The sequence below is a fragment of the Podarcis bocagei genome, assembly GCF_964188305.1.
Source record: "Podarcis bocagei genome assembly, chromosome: 5".
Taxonomy (NCBI): domain Eukaryota; kingdom Metazoa; phylum Chordata; class Lepidosauria; order Squamata; family Lacertidae; genus Podarcis; species Podarcis bocagei.
This window is the reverse complement of record NC_138129.1, coordinates 36,272,415-36,294,373: the sequence shown is the minus strand read 5'-3', so window position 1 is coordinate 36,294,373 and position 21,959 is coordinate 36,272,415. Positions and strand designations below refer to the sequence as shown.

At 42.8% G+C, this 21,959-nt stretch overlaps 1 protein-coding gene across 3 annotated transcripts in view; it reads right to left on the bottom strand.

The window, feature by feature from the left end:
- SYT6 (synaptotagmin 6) overlaps positions 1-21,959 on the bottom strand; it is a 134,290-nt gene that overhangs the window by 52,857 nt on the left and 59,474 nt on the right. For all 3 annotated transcript variants that reach the window (XM_081194728.1, XM_081194729.1, XM_081194730.1), the window contains exons 2-3: positions 17,902-18,238; positions 11,222-11,780 (exon numbers count right to left, since the gene is read on the bottom strand). In XM_081194728.1, the coding sequence (XP_081050854.1) occupies positions 11,222-11,780; positions 17,902-18,238 (896 nt within the window). The remainder of the gene's footprint in view (positions 1-11,221; positions 11,781-17,901; positions 18,239-21,959) is intronic.

Genomic DNA, 21,959 nt, shown 5'->3' with positions numbered 1-21,959 from the left:
GGCTGACTCTGGGGTTGCGGCGCTCATCTCACTTTATTGGCCAAGGGAGCCGGCGTACAGCTTCCGGGTCATGTGGCCAGCATGACTAAGCCGCTTCTGGCGAACCAGAGCAGCGCATGGAAACGCTGTTTACCTTCCCGCCGGAGCAGTACCTATTTATTTACTTGCACTTTGACGTGCTTTCAAACTGCTAGGTTGGCAGGAGCAGGGACAGAGCAACGGGAGGTCACCCCGTCGTGGGGAGTTGAACTGCCGACCTTCTGATCGGCAAGTCCTAGGCTCTGTGGCACTACCTGCGTCCCAGAGGTAACATTCGGGAGAGGGCAAAACTTGTTTTCTACCTCCCATGACTGGGTGGATGGGCTTGGTTCACACGGACAGAGCTCATGCAGGAGAATACAGTGTATATTTGCATGCAGAGATTATTTCACTTCTTTGTGGGTCCCATCAGTACACCTGTTCTCTCTTCACTAACCACCACTCATCAGGATGATAAATTCTTTTGCGAGTGATAAACGATAATAGGAACTCACAGAAGAGGAAACCTATGGCACTGATGCTTTAAAGTTCTATAGAGAGCTGCAATGACAGGATGATTTAAGCAAGATGGATATGGTGTTCCATCTCTTTGACTAATAATGCCCAACTTTCATTTTTGCTCTGGTAGATAAAAAATAAAATAAAAATATGAGTGGCTCTGTTTGCCTGGCATTGCCTGGCACTGCAGAAATCTTATTCCCCATTTAAATATTTGCTTCTATGAAGGCAGCTGCTCCCTAGAAAAGTCAAGATCGTAATAAACACACCACCGAACAACAGAAAGTGATGCTATTTTGTAAAGAAACAAGTCATTAACACACTAAAGAGAGACTGTAAAGATGCCTGGATGTTCACTTGCTACTAGTAAGATTAACTAAAGCTAGATACCAGAATCTTTTGGAAAACATAAAAGTTGGCATTAGAATAGTACCCTGACTATGAGCTGCCAGGGTAAGAGTTGTTAGAGTAATCCTCTTAGTTTTTACAGCCCCCAATAACTCTTCCTTGGGTGTATGGTCCACAAACCACATTCCTCTTTTTACTAGGCTTGTCAGAAATGCAGAGATAAAATTCTGTTTTCCCAGACTCAAGCTGTGGATTTCTGTAGAACATTCATCTGCATCTCTGAATCCCAGCCAATTCCATTTGCGTTGCCATTCCTTCAGATGTGATCAATTTCTCATTTCCATGCAAGGCCCAAAATGAACATGTGTGATTTGCTTCATGCTTGCACTGCTCCTGTTATGCAGGAGGGTTTTACTTATGTTGTGAGACTAAAAATGCTTTGATTTCTGCCAGCTTCAATATGATATTAAAACGTTCAATACTGAATGTTTTACAGAAAAGTTAAAATGGAAAGTATTCAGAGATTACATAAATGAGCATCACATATTCTCACAAGCATGACTCATAAGCACATTAAACAAAAGCAATGACAAGTTTAGGAACGTCTGCCAGAATTTGCAGATCAGAAGTAACTGCTGAATATCCAAACTGAATTCTGCTTTCAGTACTGGTAGTGCCTTAACAATTCACTTTATTACTTTGGAGAGGAGGCACAATCAGACATGTGCCTCTGAGCATATAGAAAGTGTTGCTCTCTCATCCCTGAGCAATTTCATCCTCCACACAGGTAACACAAAAATGTGTTCCCCTCCATATAACTGTCTCCTCATTTTTCATCCATCTTCATTTAAAGAAGAAAATTAATTATTGTTTATAATTCACCCTTGCACCCTTGTTGTGGGCAAGCAAGGTCTCTTTGTCTCCTCATCCCCATTACTTAATTAATGCAAGGTTTCTGCCAAAAAGTCTGTTTTCAATACTAAGTCCTATAATATGGGGGAAGTACCTCTGAGCATGAACAGAGTGTCTTTCCCTCACCATTGAATAGCTGCAGTCTCCATACATAACAGCGGAATCTTTTTAAACACGTTCTTTTTCTCCCACAAAAAATCCCACTCCTGCTTTTTCAACATCTCCTTCCCTAATCAGTCCAAAATATGCCTGTTTAAATTACCAGCCAAGTAGCAATTTTCATTTATTAACATATGTATCCTGGTGTTCACAGATGGTTTCAAAAAGCTGAAACAAATCTCTTTACTCTGAAGCTCTTCCTGTTTGTGGGTTTCTCACACACATCTGGTTGGTCAATGTGAGAACAGGATGCTGGATTTAGAAGGGCCAAAGGTCAGATCCAGCAGACTCTTATTCTGTTCTTATAGGATTCAATCACATACTGGCAAATTTCAGTTGTGCAGTTAAATTGATTAGTGTTCTTGGGCAATGAATCCTCTTCCCTCCAGAACTGAACTTCTTGCAATAAGGAAAGTGACAGGGAAATGCAGGGTATTCCTATTAAATTTATTTATATCCCAGACACAATGTCACAGAACTTCTCCGTAAGCCATCATAAATGTCCACTAAAAGTCAATGTTGTCTAAACTCCCTGCAAACTTTCTGCAAACAAATCAGGATGAATGCTCAAAAACATTCAGAAGGCTGGTGGCTCGAGCCCACCCAGAGATGGCCCCGGGCAGGATTCCTGCATTGGAAAGGGTTGGACTAATGTTTGGATTTGGATTTTGATATCCTGTTTTATCACTACCCTAAGGAGTCTCAAAGCGGCTAACAATCTCCTTTCCCTTCCTCCCCCACAAGAAACACTCTGTGAGGTGAGTGGGGCTGAGAGACTTCAGAGAAGTGTGACTGGCCCAAGGTCACCCAGCAGCTGCATGTGGAGGAGTGGGGAATCGAACCTGGCTCACCAGATTACAAGACTACCGCTCTTAACCACTACGCCACAATGTCTCTCGGGGTCCCTTCTAACTCTACAATTCTATGATTCTGTATAACAGATCACATGGACGTGACCACAGAGGCTATATTGGATTCTGTTCACATACAATCCCTTCTGGAAATATGGACAACAAATCAATGAAATTTGTTGCTATGACTAGCAGAGCCAAGGCCCTTTTTTGCCTTTGCCTTTGAGACTGGAGATGAAGTGAACCATTTGGTGCCTCACTAAAAAAAAGGGGGGGTAGATGACCCCACAATATCTAGAACTGAAGATGATCATAAATACATGCGGCTAAAACTCTCTTGCCTGCAGAAATAGGAAACATATTGCCAGTCTTGCAACTAAAGGGCAGCCTTCCATTCTCAAAATGTAAGCCCAACGTGTGGGAGAAAAAACTGCTGGGAATCAAAACCCACCAGAATCTGGCTGGCAATTGAATTAGTTCTTAAGCAAGATGTGTAATATATTCTGTGCAGCTTCCCATGCTGAGGGCAGTGAAGAGGCCCTCTGCTGCAATTTACTCTTTTTTACACAGTATTCATACCACCATCAATTAATCCCAAGTTATCTAAGTGACTCACCATGTCACAGCGCGGTTGACTATGAAGAAACATGAAAATGTGTCTTATTAAATTGGCCACCATGCTGGGCAGGCTTCAGGGAAGGCCCTGTTTGACAAAATCTGTGAGAACTTATTAGGGATGGGGAAGAAATTCAGTTCAGTCTGCATTTCAAAGTGAACCTACCTAATTCACACACCCCAAAACAATGTGCAAATCAAACAGAACCATTATGCTAATTCACAGTTCTCCGGATTTTGCAGCTCTCCAAGCAAGTAATGTGTACTAAAATGCATATGCTAGGGCAGAGGTGGGGAACTTCAGGCACAGAGACCAAATTCAGCCTCTCTACCTGACCCTCAGAACTCTTTCCAAGACACCCCTCACTGTTTCCACTTCTCACACCAAGTGCTTTTACTGAATATCCCCATTTTCTGAGGAAAGTTGAAGGGTATGTGTGGCTGGAATGGGTCTTTGAATTCTGATAATGCCTCTTGCTTGTCTGGATGAAGGACAGAGAGGAGTGTTTCTAAGAAACAAACCTACTGTACAGAGGTAAAATTTACATTTGTTGCTCCATCCTCTTTTGCCTCAGGCCGTGCCAACCACTGGATTATGGCCCTTGGGAGGTTGCCCAAATGGGGACACGACCCTCAGGCTAAAAAGGGCTCTTCACCCCTGCACTGCGTAAATTCTGCACATGTCAATATAAAATAATATACCAAAAATGCAGTATATTAGTGAAAACTGCCTGCAGAACCATATATGTTGGGCAAATATGTAAACAAAAATGTGCATATTAGAAGAAAGTTACCTTAAAATGCTGATGAATTTTTCACAAGGACTTAAAAAAAATCATAACCTGATGTGGAGCACTAGAGACTGGAAAAATGAGAACCCCAAACTGGCAAATTTGCCTATCCCTATGGACTTATGATAGTATGTAAAGGCATAACTACTTGTTTCAAAAGAGAAAGCTTGAGCACAGCAGCTGGTTATCCAATAGCAGCAGTATTATACTGTGACAGAGAAAACAGTCTAAAATGTAAATGTTCATCACCAGCCAGATAGAGGACCAACAATAAAAAGGTTTATTTATACTTCTTTGTTCTGCTTCATTAGGTGCTAAATTAATAACAGGCATTCATTCTTTCCCCCCTCATTTATTTTATCTTTTCTTTTCTTGTCCTGGACAAGACGTCACTAACAATATGAGTGGAAGGTTTTGCTTCTGAAAAAAATGTTCAGGTGTGAAATCTGGCAGTTTTTCAGGTTGTTTCTTTGCTACGGAACAAAGACTAAGGATGCTCATGGATTTTGTCCAGTCTGCCTCTGCAAGTAAACAGACCACGTTTGCATTTCCCAGACTAAGACGTGGATCAGGATGCAGTAACCCTTCAGTTTTCATATTTCTGCAGATTTTATAATGCACTTCTGAGAGTAAAACATGCACAATGTGTAAAATGTGCAAAAAATGTATACCTTAGCATAAACATTTAGAAAGAACTGCAGTTCAGTGGTAGAGTATTTGGAAGAGTGTGATGCTAACGTCCAATACCAAGATGAAGGACTACCAGGCTTGTGTGTTGAGCACGCTGCTTTATGGAAGTGAGTTGTGGGCAACTTCACAACCATCAGGAGTGACACCTCAATGCCTTCCACGTGATGAGGATTCTGAGTATCAAATGGTAGGACAGAATTCCAAACAAAGATGTGTTCTCCCATGCCAAAAGTTCCAGCATGTTTGCACTCCTGTCTCAGTGACGTCTACACTGGCTTGGCCATGTCCACAGAATGGAAGATGGCAGGATTCCCAAGGACGTGCTCTATGGGGAGCTGTCTTCCAGCACCAGGCCAGTTGGCAGACCAACTCTGTGTTACAAAGATGTCTGCAAACGCAACATAAAGGCTGCCAACATCAATCCTGCCATGTGGGAATCCCTTGCAGATGACTGCAGTGCCTGGGGACAGTCAGGTCATGCATCCATAGCAGTGACCAGAGAAGGAATGCCGCTGGAAGGAGCACAGAGAGAAGAAACACCATGGCGCATCTGCAACAGAACAACTGCATGCCGTCGTCTGCCCCAGCTGCAACGAAACATATCTCTCCTACATCAGTCTCCACAGCAGGCTCTGCAACCTTCCAACAGTTTGACTTCACCCACTCCTCCATTGTTTCCCAAGAGAGATGGATGCCGGCAGCTTTTGTGCAACATAACTCCATGCAGCCAATTGAGAGGTGAGGAGGTTTTGTACTGTGTAAAAGCACCAGTCACTTCACTGTACATATCTGAAGCGGATAAAACTATGTGGAATACTTAAAAAAAAATCTCTACAACTTCCAGAGAATGACAGAGATTCCCTGTGTTGTGTTGTGCTATGGTTTCACTTGGAGGATCCTTATTCAAGGCCACAAGTACCATGAGTGGCTAGTTCTTTTTACAGAAGTGTTTCAGTTTTCCTGTTTTTTCAATTAACCCAGCAGCCCATGTCATTACGTAATCCATATACATAAAGATGATGTGAGCACACTTTAATCTGCATACACACTACAGTAATCAAGGAGTTGAAACAGCCTATGGGGAGCCCCATGCCAAGCATGAAGAAATTGCCTAATAGTCAATAGCTTCTAAGAGAACTGAAAGCTGCTTGAGAGACATTTGATTTCCCAAGGTGTATATAGGTAATTCTTTGGTTCCTCTTTCACCTTAGCTCAAACAGGTTTTGAAGGCTTTTGAAACAATGCAACCCCCCCAAAAAAAACCACCTGTTTCTCAGAGGAGGAGAGAGGTTGAGCAGACACATCACAATTGGTGGTCCCTCTTGGAAATCGACCCCAACTCTCTCTTTTGTGTGTGAGAGTTTTGGTTGATGCTGGAAGCTGGTGACACAGAGGCATGTCTTGCTCTGTGCTGGTCCCAAGAGCTGTGGTTTGGGGGCTTCCTTGAAAGCCTCAAGAGGAAGCAAGACCTTGGCAGAAATGACTGGCAGAATCCGAGACCAGGGAGAAGAGTCGCTGGAAGAAGATTGGGAAAAAGTTTAAAGACTATCTACAGAAATACTGTAAAATTAATGAATGTTAGAAAGATGTTGGTATGAAGTTATATGACTTTAGTAGAAATGTTATAAGGAATTAAGTATAAATAGACTATTAGAGTATTAAAGGGAAAAATAAGGTTAGAATGTGTCAAGACAATTACAGGATAGAAAACAGAGGAAGATGGAAAGGAATTGCTGAAACAATCAATAGAAGTGGGATACAAAAAGGGAGGTGTGAGGAGGTCGTGGAAATTAGTGAAAGAAAAATAAGACATTGAAATTGGACTGTGTTTTAAATGGTTTTTGTTGTGTTGTTTTTGTGGTTTTTTCCTTTTCTTTTTTCTTTTTTGTATCGTATTGTATTATTGCATGTTTTTTCTTTTGTAGTTTTTTGTAATGTTGTGTTCAATTTGTTGGAAAACTAATAAATATTATTTTAAAAAAAAAGAGGAAGCAAGACCTGTGGAGTGTTAATGCTGTGAACCCCTCCATCTTTTGCTCAGGTTGTGTATATGTGTGAATAAAGCTTTATATGTTAAAGACCCCACAGTCTCCGTTGACTTTCATTTCAAGGAAACCAAACCCTAGGAAAAGCATTTGGAACCACTGTAGTCTCTCATCACTTTGAGACTGTGTTACATGTGACAGTACCTTCCCTGCCATACCAAATGCCACCCGAAACCTAACAGACCCATATTTCAGTGCCTGCTAATTCTTCCCACATTGCTTCTCCTGAGTATGGGCAGACTCCATGGCTCCAACTCCCCCCCCCCCCCGGCTCGATTTTGTTTACCACCTCAGCTAGTCCAATGAAAAGTCCTGGAGGACTCAAATGCTCACACCCTATTTGGGGACATTTTGGCTGGTCTAATCAAGGCATTGCCCTAATGTAGATTTTGGAAGAAAAACTAGGTTTGACTTTCTTGTCTGCAGCATTCCGAGGAGGCGTGATTAAGAACTTCATTAGGGCCAAGCATTAGCATCCTTGGGTGAGGTCTGGCTAAGCCTTAATGCATATTTATGACTCCGATTAGGAGGGCTACTGCTTGAAACAAATTAGCAGCATCTGCTAAGGATCTTACTGTTTTCCTGAGCTGTTGGCAATCACAACAACATTGCAGAAGTGTTTGCAAACCTGTGAGACAGTTACGCTATTAGAATGATAAATGGGGAGCTTTGCATGGGAATAATGAGACTGCGCTCCTGAAGCATAGCAACAACAGTGCTGCTTCTGGGGTAAGTACAGCACCGAGGGCTTAGAGGGCAAGGATGCAAGAAAGGCCTTCAGGCAATGGCACTTCTGGGACTAATTATATGCTCAGTACCAGACCATATACCCCACTGCACCATCATCATTTCCTTCTGCCCAAAATATTAAAACTTTCCCAGGCAGCTAGCAGCCTTAAAGCTCCAGTCCCATGCTCCATTCCCCAGGTTCGGCACTTCCAAGAGGAAAAATCAATTTGTCGGATTCTGTAACTTCTCATTTAAAGCAAATTTGTTCAAACTCTTCTGAAGAAGATTTGATTTGAAAGATCTATTAAAAAGGAAAAAAAGGAAAATCTATAGAGATGATTCTCAAAGTTGGGCTATATATAGCAAGCTGATCAACTTCCTTCTAGGACAGTATCTTGGACAGATTAGATAGAAAAATCTAGGTGAGGGCATGGGGAAATCAAACAGCTGTATTAAGGTCTGGAAAGCAATCTATTTCACAGTAAGAACATAATTTTGGAGCAGAGAGTAATTCCTTGGAGTAATAGAAAGGTAGGAAACATGAAAGGAACAGGAGAACATTTGATTGTCCCAAGACCAGAGCACAGTAGCCATGCTAGTCTGAGCCAATGCACTAGAGTTCCTCACACAAACCTTTCAACTCAGCCAGTCCATATAGGTCTCTAAATCAGCTACCTTCTATCGATGCAAAGCTATTGCTGGCCAATACGAGAGCTAAACTAGAGATGACCCTGGACACATCCTTTGATTTGACATTAATTTTAACTGTCAGTAGCTGCTCCTTCAAAATAAGTGCAATAAGACCTGCACCAGCAGCTGGAACTGCCAGGGGGCTGGGACTTGCCATCATTGTTGTCCTCAGTATTTTCCTTTTGCTGTTGTTGGCCTCCCCTGTTCCTCCAACTTGGGACACCATTTTGGGAGGTTACTGAAACCTGCACAGAACTACAAGACCTTTTTTGTTCATGCTTCTGGTTTTCAAAACAAGTTGCCCGGAGGAAAAGCTTTGCCAAGTCCCTCTTGGTAATTGGCAGGAGTTCTTGGCTTGCCAAAGGTATTTCCACGCAGAAGAAGTCCCTAAAAGCTCTATCCTATCACCTTTGTCTGGGTGTTCAAGACCAAGTTGCCTTATCTAAATATTAAATCTGCAAGAGTTGGAACAATGAAAGGACAATGTTTTGGCACCACCTTCAACTTGCTGGCTTCAGCAAGCTGGCTGTACCCAAGTAGTTGTCGTCATTTTTCATCCCATTTTACAGGGACAGACTTTCACCCTCCCTGTTGAGGTGTTGAATGACCTACCTCTATAACAGTGGTAGGGGGATCAAAGTCTCTCTCTAGCAACCTTCCAGGGCAATCATTCCAGGGGTGGGCAGGACCAGAGGTAAAAGTAGGCAGACGAACATATGTGCCTCTTACCTTTTGTACAGTAGGCTGAATTTCAGTCACACAAATGCCGGAGGTTTCTATTCCCACCTGTGCTCCTCTGCCTGTGATGTATCCAGGCAAACAAGAGGAATTATCACCATTCAGGGACACATTCCAGCCAGGAAAAAAGCACTCAAGGAAAACATGGAGCAGAGCCTTAGGAAATGGGATGTGGCATTGGGAGAGTCCTTCGGACCAAACAGAGAGATCTGGATGGCCACATTTGCCCCCCGGGCCAGAGGCTCCCCTCTATAACAAAATCAGTCCTCAGGCTTTAATCATGGATATTCTTAGTACTGTCCTCAAATACCTAGAAACTACCATCTGTTTTGGTTATCTTTTCTTCCATCTTATTCAACTGGCAAAGAGACATGGGAGCATATGGGTATAGACTCCTTCTCAACAAGGAGCTCTGACCTGGTATGGCATTAAAATGGGAATGATGCATCCATGGTCTGATGGAGATCTGGTCTCAGTGCAGAATGTGGATATAGAGTAATGCACTGTTATGAGGGGGCGGGGGGAGATGCTTAAAAGGAGAGACACAGAAACTTGAATAACTGATTCAGCAAATCAGACTTAAAATGTATGGGAGGAACATTTTCTGTTAAGATTTGTCTGCTTCAATTGCCACTCACTAACCCTTATTAACAACTGAGAATTCAAATAGTAATGAAAAGCTCAAAATATGGCATGTAATAATACAGTTTGGCAGCTTCAGCATTTTTTTAAATAAAGCAAATGTCTAGATTTCACGGGTTGTAATACTGAATATGAGTTGGCAGTTTTGCTTAAAATGCAAGTCAGTGAAAGTCTGAGGCTGGACCCCAGTCCTTGCGGCAATATTCTCTCCCACATACAACTTTCCCTGTATTTCTAGCCCCTCCCATATAATTAAAGTGCAATATCCCAAGGACAAAGAAAGACACTTAAAAACAATTTATAGACTATGCAAATTGCAATGGTGATGTATAGTGAGCAGTCCCCCACCTTTTACCGCCAAAGCCGTCAGAATTTAAAGCACAGAACAGATCCTACAACCAGGAACCAGTGCACTACTTCCAAACTGTGGCTCATGGAGAGGCCTGCCCTTGACCTTGCCTAGTTTTTGAACAACAAGGAAGTTCTCATGTTCTGATTCCCTGAAACAGACATAAATCTACCCTTATATGACCAGCCCTACCATTAGATTGCATGAGATGGAGCTATCTCCAGCAAGAGGTGCTGAGGAGGGGTAGCAAGATATTTGGAGGACAGAGCAGCGTGTGCTACACAACCTGCCCCGCACTCTCTAACACAGCCTATTGCCCTCAGGTGTGGTGGGGAAAGCTGTGCCACCACCGGTGTGAAAGTAATCTACCAGCATCTGTATGTGGCATTGTGGGGGGAGGGGGGCACCATATTTTCCTTTGCCTTGAGTAGCAAAATGTCTTGGCCCAGCCCTATGCCATCATCTTGCTTCCTTGCCACAATTTGACAAAACCTGGGTGTAAGTACATCTCACCCAGGATTATCAACATTGACCTAGAAAGACCTGTTAAGGAAGTGGGAGTATTGTCATGTAAATCAGACCAAGATTTTGGAAAATGAATCTCTGTTGGTGTGAACTGTGGTACCTTCACAATATTACTATTTTTAATGTAATCACCCATAACCTAGATGAATGACTGGATGTTTGAATGGATGTTAGCTCTGCTTAAACTGTTGGCAGCTATTGATGGCTATCTTAAGTAACCAGGACTTTGCTGCATGAAACTCATTGTCCACTTCTAGGTCCTCCTGGCTCTTCTGCTCCTTCCCTTCCTGCTCGACTTCTTCTCTGTGTATGCATGCACAATGAACAGAGTGAAGAGCAGCATTCCAAAGAACAGGGTAAGTGAGGGGGCAGAAGGAAGGAGAAGCCAGGAGAAGAAGGGACCCATGAGGGCCCAAGGACCATTTAATACCCGAAAATGACACTGTATCATCCACACCTTCAAAAGAAGAACACTTGGTGGTCTTTCTGTGCCAAAGCTCTCATTTTAAAGTGCAGCTTGGCCTCGGAGCTACGGCAAACTCATTCAAGCATTGGTGTGCTATTGTCTCTCCACACTAATGGCAAAAGCCGCCTACTCACCGTTGTGGCATACTGAATATCCTTCCAGATGGAGGTCTCCCGAGAAAGATCCGAAGCCTCAAAGAGGTTCTCCAAGATCACCTCACCAATCATGTCATGCCGAGAAAACCTGTCAAAGTCAAAGACGCTAAGATGAAGCTTCCTATTAGTCAGCTCCTCATAGGGCACAGGAAACTGAAAGCTCTCGTCAAAGGTGGGGTTGAGTGTTTTCCTGTGCACACGGGTTTGGAACTTGCACTTCCTGTCAGGCAAGAGGTAGATCTTGACGTACGGGTCGGAACTGCCACAGAGGTCCTTGGCAGGCAAGTCAAAGGCCTTGAGAATCCTCACAATCAGGGTCTCGTTCTCATAGTCATATTTCAAAGCAAAATTTATTTTCCCACAGTTTTTTTCTGCCTCTTTTTTAGGGTCCTCAGAGTCCACGGATTTCTGCTTGTACAGCTCTGGCTTGATCCGGCCGATGCAAGTTGGCTGCTCTGCCGCAAGTGGTAGTTCTGTACCATAGTCCACACTGGAAACATGCATCTGCCTGGGCAGGTGCCTCTTGAAGGAAATGTGCCTGCAAGAGATAAGAAAAGGCTAGTGTGTTGTATGCTGGGAGAAGATTGTCCTGGGTATCTGGCCCCACTTAAGAGATAGGATGCAAAATGGGGAAGGGCTGGGAGAATGTAGGAAATATAGTACTCTCCTGGGCCCAACTACACTATAAAGTTCCACCATACCACTTTAAACAGTCATGGCCATGATTTCATGCAAAGAATCCTGGGAACTGTAGTTTGTTAAGGGTGCCAAGAGTTATTAGGAGACCCCCATTCCCCTTGTAAAGCTATAATTCCCAGAGTTCCCTGGGAAGAGGGTGTGACTGGGAATTGTAGCTCCCTGAGGGGGAAAAGAGTCTCACAATTCTCACACAGTATTTTTTAAAGAAGCCAGTTGAGAGGGAGTAGGAAGTTTTCACAACAGTGATGTTACAGGCAGTAGGCACCCCTGGCTAAGCGAGTGAAACACGAGACTCCTAACTTCAGAGTCCCCACATTGGGCTAAAGATTCCAGCATTGCAGGGGGTTGGAGTAGATGACCCTTGTGGTCTCTTCCAACTCAACAATTATATAATTACTCTACGACTATAGTCCTGACCCTTGTAGAACTTCTGAAGGCTTTGTCATAAACAAACTGTGTAAGGGAAACTGGTTTCTTGATAGCTATCATGCAATGGAAAATAAAGAAGCGCATCGCATGCTGATCTGTGGGAGACTTTGAAAAGAACAACTTTATGGTCTTCCAGTTCTAGGAATTAAGATCCATACCAAACAGAATGCAAGGAGCAAGTCGTCGTTCAGAAGCAAAATATCTGGAACAAGTGGTATCTTTGGCCTTGGAGACAACATAAAAGAATGTAATTATAGTTTGTGGGAATAGGAAACACAGCTACAAGGGGCTGGTTATACTAGCCGGAAGGAATAGCAGCACCCCTGAGAGTTCTGAGGTCTGTTTAATAAGCCCCACGGCTTGCTGTTTATGACTTACAGGAGAGGAGAAAGGAACTGCTGACCAGTGATCCAGAGTTATATGCTGCCAGCTGGGATTGCCACATATTCCAAAACCATAAAGCATTTCTGCCTTGGGGAAATACTGTGTTTAAGGACTATGGGTCAATAGGAGTTTGGGGGCCTGTTGTAAGCTACATTTTTTTGTGCTACGAGCCCTTAGAAACGGTTACCAAAGAATCCCTGCTATTGCTGAAAGCTTCCTATCTACTGGGTTGTTTTTTTCCCTGTTGCTGATACGTTTACATTGAAATAAGTAGAAAAGGGAAAGGAAAGGAAAATAGAAAGACAAGAAGAGAGGGGGGGCACATAAGGTTGGCACACACTGTCTAAGACTCAACTCAATTTCAGTTTCCCTCATTTTTCCAATTTCAAGTGCAGTTCTTCCACTTCAATTTTCAACAACAACTGAACACATTTTTGCAAAGCAATTCCCCTAAATATAATGCAGTTTTGTATGTTGCTTCCACTAATATATGCATTTTTATGCACAGTTTACCACGACACATTCATTTTTTTTTTTGGTACAGATTCCTTGGCTGGAGAACTGCATTGCAAAATTTAGAGAAGTGCCAATTTTGAAGGGTGGCTGTGCTTTTAGTTCACACGTTGTTTTGAAAAGTCCAAATTAGATAGGTACGCCTTTATATGTCAATGGAGCAAAAATTCTCTCCCATCCCTAGACCAAGAACCCTTCTCAGCTGCGGGAAGGGGAGTGCTTTTATATCCCCCATATCAGAGAAGAAAGAAAAGAAAAGGCAATGACACAAAGAAAACCACATACTTATTTTGCTAGTGCACCATCTTTCCCAAGATATAGCTACCTGATTGAGGGAAGATGTATTTTGATCACACCTCTGCCTAGTTCTCGTAACAGCAGGACTTCTTTTCTATAATTCATACGTTCCAGCTGAACTTTTCTAATTGAGTTTGCCCAAATTACCCTTATCTTCTTTCCCTCCTTCATAATGTCTTCTGTGAGTGAGCTTAATGGATATGAATGACTACGGAGGTTTGAAACAAAGAGTGGCAGGCATACATCTGCCAATGGCACAAAACATCAACTCGATTGCTCAGTCTCTCTCACAAATTTTATGACAGGACAGTTTTAGACATGATTTGCAGCCTTCATGGCTATGCATGAGCAGAAACTGAGAACAGGCCATGGGCCAGCCTGAGCTCAGTGACATCCTTATACTTCTCATAAAGGTATTTGGGGGTCTTTGTATGACCACCGGACCATATCTTTCTCATTGCTACTTGGGCTGGGAGTAATACCCATCTTCATTAAAGCCACCCTGCTTTCTTTGGCAAGTTGTACCAGATACTTTTGTAGCAGGTTGCAATTCGTTTGTTGTTGCATTTATCTCTCTCTTGGCCCAAGGAGATCAGAGCATCATCATGATCATTGCAGCCCTACCGCTATCTCACCATCAGTGCAAGAGGAAAGCTCCCTGCCTCAAGGAGCTTACGATCTAACACTCAGCACAGAAGGAAGAAGAGAATAAGGAGATGGTTGTAGAGTCCAGGGGTAAGATAGCCTTCTCATGACTCAGCTGAGAGGCAGCAGCTTGACCAAGGACATCTGGAGGGCTTTAAAGCTGAGCAAGGATTAGAGCTGGAGTTCCCCAAAAGTCAGTCCTCACACACTCTAGCCACTATAATACCACTGTACTCAGCAGGCTAGAGGACATGCAAGGCACTCAATTTACATTGCATATATTCTTACTATCAGAACTCCATTGCAGTGAGTGAAAATGGCTACCCATTTGTCATTGTGTAGTTAATGGTTCATATTCAGTGGGGAAACACTTCATTAAAACACTCATTAACACAGCTAAGGCACACAATTAGTTTAAGTGAAATGAGCACCCAGGAAGCAAACATGTTCTCTTGAGACTAAGGTGATTGACCTGGAGAGGCTGAGAAAAGCAGAAGACACTGTAGAGATCTCCAGTTCTTATGACAGCAAGGAAAGGTCTTCTGGCAGGAAGGCATCATACCAAGGCAATTAGAACACAGTTACTTGGAAAGACCCATCTCCTGAGAGATGCATCTATATCCTCTGGGGCCTTGCTGTAGTAATTCAGGTATCTGTAACATTTTAGTTGGACTAATACTGATATTACCTAATGTGGATTTTGGATTTGGCAGAAGTGTTTGTGGCTTTCTTCTTCAGAATAAATATTTCTAAGGGGAGGGGAACAAGAGAGACATTTAAAAATTACAAATGGTCAGGAAAGAGTAAATGGACTGATTATCTCTTTCTCTCATAATGTTATAAACTGGGCATTATCCAGTAACATCGGTTGGCCGTAGTTTCAGAACAGACAAATGAAACATTTGTTTCATACAATACATAATTAACTATGCCATTTTCAACCAAGAGATCAGGTAGTTCTATCATGATGGCAAAATAGAACTTTCGTATTCAGAGGCAATGTATCTCCAAAGCCCATTTGTCAGAAGACTGGCAGAAGAAAAGGACTGTTGCCTTCACACTTCCTTATAGGCTTCCCAGAAGCTAAATGCTGGACTAGCAGTGGTCTTGTGGAAGGAGAAGGCAGGGGAGCACAGTTCTGGGACCTTTTATAGAGCAGGAGGAATGGGATCAACTGAGATGGTATGATCAGGAGAAACTAAATTTGTTTGTGACACATTAGAAACAGAATCATAGAACTGTAGAGTTGGAGGGGACCACAAGGGTCATCTAGTCCAACCCCTGCAATGCAAGGATCTTTTGCTCAACATGGGTCTCGAACTCATGATCCTGAGATTAAGAGTCTCATGCTGAGCTTTCCCAGTCAAAGAATGAGAAAAATAAGCAGAGGATGGGTACTTCTTTCCCTTTTTTTGGAAGGCATTCCTACTTCATGTCAGCAGTTTAAATGTTCTTCGCAAGATTGCTTGAACTAATTAAAAGCTTAAATGTTGCATTTCAGCTGACTGAAAATCTTGTGAAAGCTCAGTGTGTTTAAAAATCTATACAGTCATAAGCACCGCTAAGTTCAATGGAGCTTACTCCCAGATACGTATATCCATATCCTATTATGCCAAAGATATAACTTTGGGACGGTGCATTTTGGGATGGTGGGTAGCAGGGTCCCCACAGTGAGATATTCAGGCATTTGGAACATATGTTAATTATTTGTAACATGCTGGTCCTAATAAACTGGACAATATGCTATGTGTTGCTGCTGCTCCGTGTGTGTGTGTGTGTGTGTGTGTGTGTGTGTGTGTGTGTTTCAGTGGATCCAAAGAGCTACTTGCATTTTTTACTCCTTTAGCAATTGGGCCTGTCACAATGAGTTCCCGCATTTTCGTATAGTTGTGAATTTTCTTGATTTTACTGCTTTATCTTTTGTAACCCACTCTGAAGGTTTTTGCAATCCAGGGGTGTATAAATGTTATAAATAAGTAAAAAAAAATGCACCATCACGCTACTATAGGACTAGACAGACTCTTGCTCTGAATCTAGAAGGCTCTTATGTTCCTGTGCCTGAAAGCAAAGGAACTGAGCAAAACTGAGCAACTCCTGCCCTCTACGGCATGGTAGACCTTGTTCTGATCAACCAGGATGCATGGTAAAACATGGATAAAGTCACCCACATCTTAGCTGAAAAGACTGCCTGTATTGGAAGACATTCAGGTCAGTGGCCCATGGGTTACCAGGCTGTCTTCCACCTCCAGATCCTTGCAGACCCTGCCTTCCTTTGTCATGGATCCCCATGCACGGTCAGCCTTCCATCTGAGGCTACAGTGGCCCTGAGGCAGCAGCTGATCTTGAACACTGAGATGCAGCTCCCTCGAAGCCAGTGCAGTGAGTGATATGTCAATTCCGTTTATCTAATTATTCCTGCTTTGAGCCACATAAGCAAGAAAGAGAGGAAAAGGCTGTAATTCTATCTGACAGTGCGCCATGTCACTGATATGTCTCCCTGCCTCCCTGAGTCCTAACAAAATTAAAGTGGCCACAAGCATATTGACAGCTTGACACAATGAGGTCAAGTCACCGTAACAGGGTTTGAATCTTTTGGCTAAGATCAAGGGCCCACAGGGAGACTGGGGAAATATGTCAGCTGGTTCACTTTCAACTCAACCTTCGGCAGAGACCAGCATGTAGACGGGGGAGTATCCTGCAGCTCCAGGAGGTGTATGCCAGCCAAAGGTTTAGCATAATATCCCTTTAGTGCAATTGCTCAATGATGTACAAGTGTCAAGAACATATTTAGAAAGAAGAGAATTGCATCAAACATAAATGAGAGCCATCTTCATATGTGGGTGGGCTTAAAGAGAGGAGGAGTCAGGGTGCACATGCAAGCTCTGCCCCACAAATCTTCATGTAATCAAGTTTAACCCCATGTAATAGGGTTCCTGGTCATGAGGAGGATTCTGACAGCATTTCGAATCCGTCTTCAAATCTTCCTACTCACTAGTCCCCAGTCCCAGGGCCTGAAGCAATGTTGCCCCACCTCCCAAAATATTTCTGCTTCTCCTCAAGTGCACCAATTTTGTGAATGGCAACAAAAAGGAAGAAATTCAGGGGTGGGCATTGATGTTACCTATGGGAAGAAAAATATGAGTGCAATAGCACTCTATCGTTCATAATCCTCTGCAAGTGTTATTCAGAGGTATTCTGCCTCTGGGTTGTATCTGGGTGGTGCCCCAGATTTTTGTTGCTCTTCTGTTCTTGTTTAAGAGACAATAAAGTTTGTCTCCAGTTTGCACACCATTGTGTCCTCTAAGCCATGACACGACAATTACTCAAACAAATCTAATTACTCTAGAACACCTTGATCAATATACACTCCTTGATGGAAACAAAAAAGGATTGGGGAGGGGGGGAGAGAACTTAATAAACAAACCAAAAACATAAACTTTCTTTTGAGCATATACAGCGAGCAATGAGGAAGCTCTTCACTTCATTGCAGGGGATACGCCTCTGCTTTGAGGCTTTGGGAACTGATTTGAATGGACAAGTAATAGCAGGACAAAACTGGGCGTGGCATGGCGGTGACCTTCATCAGCACTCCCTTCTACTCATGGAGAGTTTTCCCATCTTCAGCACCTCTGTAAAATGACCCATATTGTCTGATCCAACAGATGGCAATTCAAGGGATGCTCTGCACTCACCTGGTGGACGATGCAGGCTCTGTTGTCTGCCTCTGCATCCGTGTGCGTCTCATAAGGTGATCCTTCATGGACATCTGGACTTCTGCGGGAATATCCGGTGACGTGTGACTGATTTTCACAGCTGCCTCCAAGAAGCCCAGAGTCCCTGTGTCCTTTAGCTTGTCAGCCATGTTCTCTTTGTCGTGTTCCGCTGAGTTCTGGGAGGCGGGGGTGTTAGTCGAAATGGCCTTGTTCCTCCAGGGCACCCAACACAGCTTCCAAAAGAGAAAGAGAAAAACTGCCACCAGGGCCAGTCCACATACAATAACTATCACGGCAAGGAGGCTGATGGAGAGCTCTAGAGGTTGGGAAAAGGCAACAGTGACAAACAGGGGCAGAAAGGATCGGAGAAGAGTTGTGGAAGAATGGGTGGGAAAGCAGGAAAGGAGGGAGGTAAGGGAGAAAAGAAAAGAAAAGTCTGTGAGAAACCTGAAAGAACAAGGACAGGTACATTCTGAAATAGCGTCTGTTCCCTTTCATATGCTCTGCTCATGAAAACAAAGTGTAACAAGGTACCTCAGTGAAACACTTCTCCAGAATAGACATTCTTACCTATCCACACACCCCAAACCCTTCTGTTTCTGTTGGAATGTTGTGATTTCCTGAAACTATTTCATTACAGTTCTTGTGATGGTCTTGTTTGATATAAGCGTTATTATTTCGGGAGGCTCAACTGAAATGGCCACTCAAATCACACACCAACATCGTTTCTCCTCTGATCAACAACTTCTGGCAATTCTTAAAATGTTAAGAGATCTGACTACAGGACAGACAGCACTAATGATTAGGTTTTCAAAATGTCTGGTGCCAGTGGGGCACCCTATTGGGAATGGATGCTTCCTCACAGACCTATTGACTATTCATTCCCAGTCAGGGTTTGATGGTGTGAGCTGGTGCCCTGGAAAGGATTCATGTCCGCTGCTGACTGTATTGGGAGTTTGTTGGCAGAAGTAGTTGGTTAGTTGTTTGGTTGGGTGGCTGGGAAAGGAACAGATCCCAACTCTACTCATTGTGGTCCCAGTCACAGTGCTGCCCTCCCCCAGGCCATGGTTAAATAAGGGGTGGTAAGATGGATTCCGGCAAACAACCATCTGGATTAAAAAATGGCCATAGCTTTATTGATTACAGATACAGGTGGAACTTCGGCTCAGGCATTGGGTGTAAATGCATTCCACCCTTCTTCCAGAGGGCTGGAACAATTTCAGGGTCATGTCAAGGATTATGCCCCCCCCCCAGTTGGGTCCATATCAGGGGAAGGAAACAACTGACACATGAGGCAAGTTAGACCAGACCAATTAGATCAGTGCAGTCATTTTTAGCTGGCCATGCCCACTTGTCTGCCACCTGACATTAGAAAAAAATACTGAGATTCCTAGAAAGCTGATTTCAGTAGCCACCACTACAGTCTTCAGCTTCTGAGGAATCATAGCATTCACTTGGCCATAGCTGATTAAAAATAGCACCTGAAACTTCTTAATCCTAGAAAACATGTCACTTGACACAGCCCGTAAGCAGATGCCTTTGTACTGCTCTGAAACAGGGAAGGCTTGTAATATTGCAAAAGCAAATATTAATACAGTTCTGTGCAGCCCTGTCAGGTACAAAGAGTATAACACTGTTAGGCAATCTTTGGAAAACACACAGCCATTGTGCTTACGCTAACATAACTGAAACAGAGGGGTTAAGTAGAGTTAGGTCTCTGTTTCTTAGCTGTCTCTTGTAATCCACCTTGATCCTATAAGGAAGGGCAGGCTGAAAATTTTAGTGATAGAATTCTGAACTGGGAAACAACAAAATCAACATGTCAAATAGATGCTGGAAGCAAGATGCCTCCATATGAAATTTTTTAATTTTTTTTAAATTGCTGAAGTACCTGTTCGAAAAGAAATAACGAGGGGAAGGTTGTCACTGAAAGATTAGCACCTTGACATCAAATAGTGTTTTCTATTTTCTAAAAAGTAGTGATGATGATGCTCTGGTATGAAGCCCCAGTGCACAGCTTTCAAGACAGTGTTAAATCCAAAGTGTAGGTCAGGTTCCTCTGTGCATATGCTTCCTAAGTTCCTATGCAATCTGAAGTTACCTGGCATGCAGCAACATCAAGGAAATGGATTGGGGCAATGATACAGGGAAATACAGCCATATTAGCTGGCAAAAGCCAGTTCTCTGGGCCAATCCCATTACTGGACAATGCAAAGCAGTTGTTTCAAACAGAATTTTTTTTGGTATCATTAAGGATAGGCAAATGTCAGTTATTTAAGTTATGATACTTTTCCTCTCAGGAGGCCATTTCCATTTCCACTGGATGAGTGAAAATATCTTGGGCCAGTTCTAAGGTCTGAGGTCTGGACCACACATGCCACAGAATGAAGCACAAATGGAATTGTGGATGGAATTGAATTCCCGCTCCATCCATAGGTAAATTCAGATGGCAGGTGGGGAACACCACTTCTTTAAAACAAGACATGGAGGAATATTCCCCCATGGAGTTTTCTTTTTTAAACAAAAGCTCTCTGCAAATAGATAAAACTACCACACCAGGGGACAAGGTCCTGAGCCATTTGCTCAGAATTCTCCATCTTCTTTCTTTATTTCGGAAGGTATTCTAACCATAACTGTCGAAAAATCACAACCTTCTCTTGTCAGCTGAGTGCAATACCACAGCTATTTTCTGACTTACTCCTGATGCTTGGTTCCTGGTAAATGTGGCTTTTAATTAATTACCAACCTTCCTTCTGCAGGAGACTCAGTCAACCAGCATGAATCTTACCACACCTATGTTTTATTTGTTTTGGGATATTTATAAACCACCCTGGGGAGGCTGATTACCCAATGAAGGGTAAGATACCCGTTTTAGAAATTGATTCATTAACTAGAAGCCAATGCACAGTGCGACCCTTACAAACCCTCTACACCCAGGGTTAATCAATTTATGACTCTAGGCAGATTCTCCCGAAGGACTCTGAGCTATCTGTTCACACATAGCCATATGGTAATGGTAGTAAAGAAGCACTTTTAGGACTATAATGATCTGCTGTATGAGGAAGATATTTTCCCTTAATTTACTTATGTCTCGAACTATAAATATGGATGATCTTACATCTGTTTGCAAGGTGCCTGAGTCTTATTCTTTTAAACAGCTTCCTTGTGCACTGAAAAGTGCTCCATCCTCCTTAGAACAGCAATTTAAAAAGGAACCACTCCAAATCTATCCTTATTAGATAGCTGAGCCTGTATCAGACTCTCTAGGCAGCTCACATCTGTTCTTCATTAGAGCTGTTATGAAAATAACCCTTGAAATATGCTTTTCTTTTCAATGCAAGTATTCCCTACCAGGGCTGCTCCATTTGATCACAGGTTTCATTTAGAAACTAGCTATAATTAAAATATTAGCACTGAGTATTGAAGAAAGCAATAGAAGACATGACATGAACTTAAATTGTCATCTTAATGAACATAAAAGCCAAATTTCTTCATTACCGTAAAGAAGTGACAATAGATCTGGTTGGATTGCTTGGTTTTGAGCTGAGATCTGGCAGGATCAGTAACACAATCCATGTGTTACAAGCCAGCTTGGAGAGGGCTTGTTTTTCAGTTCTGGCTCAGAGCACAGTCTTGGCATAATCCAGTCTTATGAACAATTTACCATTAGCAGAAGCTAGATAGAGAAATGTCAGATTACACTTTGCACCAGTCCTTTTAGTTCAAATACTGGAGAAGAACATGTCTTCCCATTGTTCAGTTAAACACCCAGGGTGCCAGCTGTTTTCTAAGTATTTCCATGACTAGCTAGAAATCAGAAGATGGAAGTTGATGGGTACTTTTGTGGCTGAAGACTTGCACCAGCTGTTGCTTTCTTCCATTAGACCCATATAAATGCCCCTATTTGAATACAAGCCCCTTCATCTGCACCACAGCCTGGGGCCACCTCAATGAGAGGATGTCTTTTTGTTGCCTCACTTAATAATGAATAAGACTGCATAAGATAAACAGTGGAGGTTCCCCAAGAGACTTGGCTA